Source organism: Lycium barbarum, chromosome 11, assembly GCF_019175385.1.
Source record: "Lycium barbarum isolate Lr01 chromosome 11, ASM1917538v2, whole genome shotgun sequence".
NCBI lineage: Eukaryota > Viridiplantae > Streptophyta > Magnoliopsida > Solanales > Solanaceae > Lycium > Lycium barbarum.
In genome coordinates this window covers 71,329,411-71,337,564 of record NC_083347.1, presented here as the reverse complement: position 1 = coordinate 71,337,564, position 8,154 = coordinate 71,329,411, and the positions used below count along the sequence as shown (strand labels likewise).

Below are 8,154 nucleotides of genomic sequence, written 5' to 3'. Positions count from 1 at the left end.
CCCTACTATACCCCTAAACTACAAGCTAGCGCGCAACGGCTGAAAAGCCGTTGTTGCTTGCAGGCTCGAAAATCTCTCTTTCGCCTCTCCTCCCTGTCTCAATTCTGATTGATTAGCTTCTTCCTTCGCGCAAGCGGCGAGTTTATTATAAAGCTGCTTCCCTAAGCATGCATATCAAGCCAACATATGTGTCAATTTAGCGGTAATTACATAAGTTTGATTGCTGTGTGGTAAGGGTCAGTCAACCAATAAGGTAAATTATTCCCTACTTTCGCTTACCTTGTTTTGGCCTGCCCCTTCAGAAAGAAAGACATAATAGAATAATGAATGAATTCATAAACAAACAGAATTCAAAAAAGAAAGGGTTGGTTAAGAACTATTGACTGTAAACCATAGCAGTTACAGTCACTCAATGGAGATGTTCGCCTTTGTTTGGAATGAAGATGGATGAACAGGCACTTGAGCCTGGAACTGATGAAATTCGGGGAAACCATGATTGAACACTGTTATAGAGAAGCTAATCAAGTAGCGGATGGGCTTGCTAAGTATGTGGCTAAGAGGGTGGATAATCACATATTCACCAATTAGCGGCAGCTCCCTACCGCTGCGAGAAGTGCTTATCAACTTGACAAAGGCCAACTTCCTAGCATTAGGATTAGATATGATAAGGCTAATTTTTTTGTAAGCTAATCGGTAGTGTAAATAGTCCCAGGGACTGTCCTGGACTAACTCTTTTGGGGGCTCCATTGAATTGATGGTGCATCATCTTGTAACGTTTTGCTGATGGAATAAGATGCACATCCACTAAAGGATGTAATTTATCTAAAAAAAAAAAATCTAATTGCTGATGATGTAATATTCAGTCGAATCTTATCTTCACATTTCTACTCTTAGTGTTGTGTTTTAATGTTTTTGATTCGACTTAGCTAGGATGTAAAATTCTTAAAAACCTTTTTTGTGATGTTCAAGACTTGCATCTATTATCCATAATGGAGGATGTTCCTATGCCTTTTATTTTGACAGTTCTATTTGTGGTGCTTTTCAAAAGTTAAACTCTCTATTACAAATTGAATTTACAAAAAATTAGAATTTCACCTCATCTCTTTTTCCATATGTATTATTATGTCCATGCTTTTCAAGTGACCATTTGGTACTATCTCATTAAACATGTTGAAAGAATCAAATGCAATTATTATATTTGAAATGGAATACATTCGGGAATTCCTTCATATCGTTAAAAGTGCAAAGTCTGCATGAGTTCCTCTATTTTCATGAATATATTTTTCATCTTCGATAGACAGGTGCTAATATGCAAGAATTGAGATGGGCTCATTTTGCAATTATCAAAATCATGGCAAACACCAATCATCCTACATGAGATCAAATCAACACCCTTTTTAGTCCCACATCCTCCTCAGAAAGAAAAAATTAGAAACTGAAAAATAACTGAAACGGTTTCTCCACATCAAGCTAGAAGACAAAGTTTCTTTGTTTCTTACCGTAACAGAGATTTCATTGTGGCGGCAGTAGGATCCTTGAGATATGTCAGTTCCTACACCTAGAGAACCATAGCCTTCATGAATAGATGTTCCATCACGAGAATGATCAGAACTGCTTCTCGCATTCTACACACAAATAAAAAGATAAGAAAAGAAACTTGGATTAGCACAGAGAGAGAGAGAGAGAGAGAGAGTTAAAGAAACAAATCTACAGGGCAACATAACAAACTGAGGCTAAACTCAAACAACATTAGACCACTAAAGTTCAAGTGTCTAGAGCAGTTACTGTTGAACATACCCACAGATAACTACTTAAAGGAACAGTTTCTTTTTTTTTTTAAAGTAAACATAAGATCCTTTATATTTCCCCTGAAGTCTCTAGAGCCATCCGGTGTCACCATTGTCCATCAAAGTACTATCTTTTTGATGAAGACTACAGGGAACAGATCTTTCTTTTTTGATGACAAGGGAATAGATCTTTCCTTTCCTTTCATATAACTGATCCTAATATTAACCACATGTGAATACTCCATAGCACATTTGTTAGCCAAGACTATAAGCGCTTTTTCCCCCACAAATTATGGTGAATACAACTATAGTTACATAATAGTATACATGAACCCCTAGTAAAACATAGTGGCTCAGAAACATCTGTAACTTCAGTAGATAATTCAACCTCCGAAATTCCTTATTAACACTCAATACTTAGTTCTTTGATGATAATCATCAATGAAGATTTTTTAAAAGATCCCAAACACAGAAATGGACTATGCATTAACTCTCTCTTTAATTGATGTCAGTAATGTCAAATGGTTTTAAGAACAAGAGAATATGAAAATCCAAACTGTATACACTCAATAATCTCATTTTTTAAGGAAATGGAGACAGGGAGAGAACTAAACGGATAGAGATACATTATAACAAGATACCTGAGGCTTTTGAACAGATGAACTCACAAACTTATGATGTGGTGGAGCAGACACTCCATTGGAAGAGGGAATAGGCCTCTCATATTGGGTATCATTGGTCTCTGGATTCCAGAAGTAAATGTATCCAGTTGTACCGTCAACTAGGCCTTTCCATGGTTTGGGGAGGGTAGGGTCTTCTGGTGCATAGGTTGGAGCGGCCATCTCAAAATTCAGTCTCCAATAACCACTGGAACTACATAACATCAACATGAAAAGGTTTGAAATGTTAATTTGAGTGAAATGAACAACCATATGCTTTGGAAAAAAAAAGAACTTCAGAATGCACTTCTTTTATGCTCTATCATCAATGACTGTTCATAACTTGCAATAAGGTGATACTAGTTATCAAGATAAACCAAAGCAAAGCAAGCATGCCACAGCCAAACAAATGTCAATTAACGAGCTGCAACGTGATGCAACTTAGGAAAACAACTCAATCACTTAATAAATTGTTTGTCGACACAGATCACAGCTTCATCGTGATACAACTTAGAAAAACAACTCTTGGGCAGCCATCTATAATATAGCAAGATTAACTAAAAAGCCAAAATAGTTTCTTCATTGCCTTTCAAGGCTTCCATCACTTCTTATTTTTCTCCTTTTCCTTGTCCTCTTACTGCTAGTGGGAACGCTAGCTCCACTAACCTCCTGAACCACAACAACTACTCCTTTTGTTTCATAATAGGTGGTGTTTTTACCTCTTCATTTTGTTTCAAAATATGTGGTGTTTCACAAATGCAAAAAGGCATTAATTAATTTCTTCCAATTTTACCCTTGTTTAATAAAATGGAGTTTTTACATAATCAAGAAACCATTAAAGAGCAACTCCCTCTGCCCCAACTTATATAACACTATTTCCTTTTTAGTCAGCCAGCCCCCAAAAGAATGACACCTTACCTTTCTATATTTAGCAACCATTTAACTCTAAAATTCCAATTTACCCTTATTTCTAGGCACCAAAATTTCTCTGACTTGTTTTAGACCACAGATTTAAAAGTTTCTTTCTTTCTTAAACTTCATGCCCAGTCAAACACCCTCGGGATGCATTTGAGTAAGGATAAGTTAGTAAAAACTAAAAACACTTGCTACTTTTAGGAGCAAGTAATTTTCTTAGGGTTGTGTCCAAGCTAAAAAAACACCACTTATATTGAAAGCTAAAAAATAGAACCAACAAAATATAATTACTAAAACTAAGTCGGCCAAGCTAAAGTTTTTGCAGAATTTTTGTTTTTTTGAAAGAAAAGAGAAAACATAACAGCAATTATATTAACAAGCATCTAAGTTAAATTCAAATCCGAGGAATTCATGCCCAAAATTAATAACAATAACCATAAAAACGAAAAAAATGAGGCCAATCAATCAATCAAAAGAAATAATAACTGATCTGAAACCCTAGATAATCATTTAGTAAAACATAACAGAAATTAACTGATAAAAATCAAAAAGTTAATCCAGATCTGGGAAAAAAAAATCAAAAAATTGATAGACAAAATCATACCTAACGAAGTCGGTTTGATGATGATAAAAATTGAAGACCTTTGAATAATAATAGAAAAGGACAAATAAATTAAGTGGCTACAAATTAAAGATATCTCCTTTATTTCTCTGGTTGTAGGGTTTAGTACAAAGGGAGAGAGAAATACGCTTACGAGAAACGTGAGGAGATATAAAGGGAGGTTGAAAATATCACACATGTGGGATATTTATAGAGAATGATACTGAGAGATGACGTCAAACCAAAAAATAAAACGCGTTTTCTTTACGAAAATTCTACTCTCTCTCTCTCAATTTAAGTGAAAATCAAATATTTTTCACTTTTATTTGGAATTTTGAAATTAAAGTGGTGTTTGCTTATGATTTTTGTAAAAAATATTTAGTTGTCTGAATGTATTGAAATTGAAAAGGGTAAGAAAAGTAAAAACAAAATTTTAGGTGTTTTTTAAATTTCTATTTGAAATTTTCATGATCAAACGTTGATTTTCAAATAAAATAAAATAATTTTCTAAAAAAAAGTCAAAAACTCTCATGGCCAAACGGTCCTAAATGTCTTACTTTCTTTTTTTATTTGTCCCAAAAAAAAAGTGTATCTTTGTATATTTATTCAGTTCACAATCCAAACATCCTACCTGATAAATTTAAAAGCACAAGATTCAAAAGACATTTTAGTACATTATATACATTTTTAAGTTAACACCACAATATTCAAATATCTCTTTTTATTCTATAAACTAGTGAATTTGTCCGCGTTTCACGCGGTCATAGAAGACACCAATTATTTATTAAATATAATATAGATAGAAAAGTATTTACAATTTACACACACCCACATATATGCATAAAGGCAGTCTGATACGCTAGGTTCTGTTATGTGCGACGCTTGGCGAAGGGTCAGACCAAAATAACATAAATCAGAAATATAAAGTACCTTCAATAATATGCTGGAAAATTTCATACTTCAAGTAATATGACATGTTAGAAGATATCCATAAAAGCGTACAAATGGTCCGACTTTAAATGGACTATATTTGTATATTTACAACATCTAATGCCCAGAAAGGGTGATAGTCTTGACTAATGTGATTATACCTAATTGCAATAAAGCCTTACAATGCATCTATTTGTAGGATTACAATATGAAATATAAGATAATGCCATTAACATGACTAATAATTATTCAGGGGTTATAATAATTAAAACTTGTGGGAGTAATAAAAATAAAGATCATTAAACTTTTACATGAAATAATATAAATGAATGGAGAAGTAGTAATTGATATTTTTTTCTTGTACAATAAAACATAGAGAAGTATGAGAAATTGTATTTAAAAAAAAGAAGATATAAGAATATAAGTTATCTTCTTGATTTCTTAAAATATTGAAGTTTGACGAAAATTTATGTCCCTTTTTATATAAATAACATTGTCTTTATCTAATATATATTTAATATAATGGGTATCTAAGTCAAGAGTTTTTTAAAATTATTTTCGAGAGTTTCTCCTTATAACAAAAAATTACACCCACTTAGCCATTTCTATATAAATATCCGGACGTAAAATTCTTCCCATAGAAAAAATTGTTTGGTTAATAGTTAGACTTTACGACAATCATAAATTCATACAAAAATCAAACTAAAGAGAAATCATAGAGAGAACATACGAAAAATAAATAAAGAAGAAATTAATACAACATACACATCATTTAAATGACCTTAATCATAAAAAATAAAAGGAAAGAATACAGAATCAATGCATAATTTTCCGAGCTATCTTGTTGACATTCACTCCCACAAGCCGATCATCATTCAAGAACCTTTTTTCTTCTTTAAGTCAACTAAAACATGAATATAATACTTACAGTAAATATAACAACATTACTACTTCAGATATGGAATGAATCCAACAAAGACTGAAGTTACTATTTTGAACCAAAAGAAATTACACCGTCACGACAATCAGAAATTCATATAAAAATAAAAATAAGAGGAAATAATAATAATTAAAAAAAAATACAGCCTTAATCATAAAAGAATAGAAAGGAAAAGTATGAAATTAATGAATAATTTTCCGAGCTCTTGTCGACATTCACCCCCACAAGCCAATCACCATTTAAGAACCTTCTTCTTTTTCAAGCCAAACTAAACCATGAATATAATATTGCAGTAAATATTACATCATTACTAATTTTTTTATGGAATGAAATGATAACTTTGGGTAGGATCTCACAAAACAAAATACACGAATTTAAAATATGAGATGCTTAAGAAGGGTGACATTCTTGACTAGTGTGATCATTTCTTTTTGCAACAAAGTCTTACAATTCCTCTATTTATAGGACTACAATATGGAATACCAAATAAACCATGAACATGACTATTAATTATTTTGCAGTTATAGTAATAAAAGGTTGTGGGAGTAATGGAAATAAAGACCATTAACTCATGGTTATTAGTAATCTAGGAGTTATGGCAATAAAAAGTTGTGGGAGTTATGAAAATACCATTAAGTTTTTACATTAAAGCATATGAATTTATGATGGAGTAGTAATTGATATATTTATTCTTGTACAATAAAAAATAAAGAAATAGGAGAAATTGTCAAAAAAAAATAAAAAATAGGATCCTTGGGCAAAGAGAGGTGTCAAATCACTCTGATTTTGCCAAGCTTTATATTATATATAGATTTTATGCCCGGTCAAACTAAAGCCTCATTTTTTTGTACTTAACGGAGGTCTGAATCTGAATGGTTCACACTTTAGACCTTAGGCCGCTAAGTGCATTTGTTTACATTAAGATCTAAATACTTATTTGGTCTGAATAAGTCTTAATCATTAAGATCTTGAACAAAATCTTAATGTCATTAGGAATATTTTGGACAGATAATTTTTACCGCCAGCTCCAACCCACCCCAATCCTCCACTACCCCCACCACCCACTCCTCAACCCTACCCCCACCACTACCCACTCACCCGTCAGCCCTACAAGCCACCCAACCCCACCCTATTCACCACCCCTACCACCCACTTACAAGCCACTCAACCCCACCCCATTCACCATCCCCACCACCCACCTACTTTGTCCCCAACCACCCCCTTCACCACCACCCACCTACCTCCAACCACCACCACTATAAGCATCTCCACCATTAATAGAGAACATAAATGTTTTTTTTTATCAAATAATATTTTCATATTATTAAATTTGTATTTATTTTTTAATATTTAGTTACTTTTTTTTTATTTGAATTGTACATTTATTATGTTTAAATAAATACATTATAGACATTCAGATGTTAAATAAACAAACAGTCTTAATCATTCAGTGTTCAGATCTAAAAACAACATCTTAATCATTCAGATGTGCATTCAAATTCAGACGTCTTAATCTTAATGAAAACAAATGAGGCCCTAAAACAGTTAAATTGGGACAGAGGAAGTAGTACATGGGTGTGCAACCAATAGGAGTGTTTTGAACCAGTGTGCATATTTTAGTATTCCTTCCATCCATGTTTAGTTGTTCATGTTAAAGTTGATACGCCCTTAAAATTAAATGGTTCACTTAAATGAACCTTTATGTTGAAATTGAATTCATAATGGCCAGATGGAACATTCTGAACATGGAGGGCCCTAAAAACTCCAAAAAAATCAATATAGAAACTACAATTAATAAGCTCATGATAAACTAAGCACTAGAGATAGATTGTTAACATTGGATTCATTGATGAACTAACATGTATTATGTGTAAAGATGATAATGAAAGTAAGTATTGATCATCTATTTTTCAAATTGTGAGTACTCCACTAAAATATGGGAGAAGTTTCTTAAATGATAAGGGAGACAGGGACAATGTCCTGAAATAATGATTTCGCTTAGTTATATTGTCATGTGACGTAGAAGTGCAACAGATGAATGACATGGAATGATAATGCAAGGTATTTTTACTATATGTGGTAGGAGAAAAACCTAAGAACTCTTTTTTTTTTCAAGGATGATCAGGGTAAATGGATTACCAATCATGATAGAATCCTTGAACATGCTTTAACCTATTTCCAAAATATGTTTGCTACTGATCACCTATCCTCTAACTGGAATAGTATTAAGCATGTCACCCCACTTTTCACGGCATTTACCTCTCCTATTTAGACAAGCCCCTTAGTCACCATGAAGTATATCGGGCTTTGTTCTCCTTTAAA

At 32.8% G+C, this 8,154-nt stretch overlaps 1 protein-coding gene across 4 annotated transcripts in view; it reads right to left on the bottom strand.

The window, feature by feature from the left end:
* LOC132616981 (ATP-dependent RNA helicase-like protein DB10) overlaps window positions 1-4,148 on the bottom strand; it is a 16,593-nt gene extending 12,445 nt beyond the window's left edge. The window contains exons 1-3 of one of the 4 annotated variants that reach the window (XM_060331817.1): window positions 3,966-4,148; window positions 2,429-2,660; window positions 1,500-1,625 (exon numbers count right to left, since the gene is read on the bottom strand). In XM_060331817.1, coding sequence (XP_060187800.1) covers window positions 1,500-1,625; window positions 2,429-2,629 — 327 coding nt within the window. In that variant the 5' untranslated portion in view covers window positions 2,630-2,660; window positions 3,966-4,148. The remainder of the gene's footprint in view (window positions 1-1,499; window positions 1,626-2,428; window positions 2,661-3,965) is intronic. The other 3 variants (XM_060331818.1, XM_060331816.1, XM_060331815.1) reach the window with 3 other exon arrangements.
* Window positions 4,149-8,154: the final 4,006 nt, after the last annotated feature.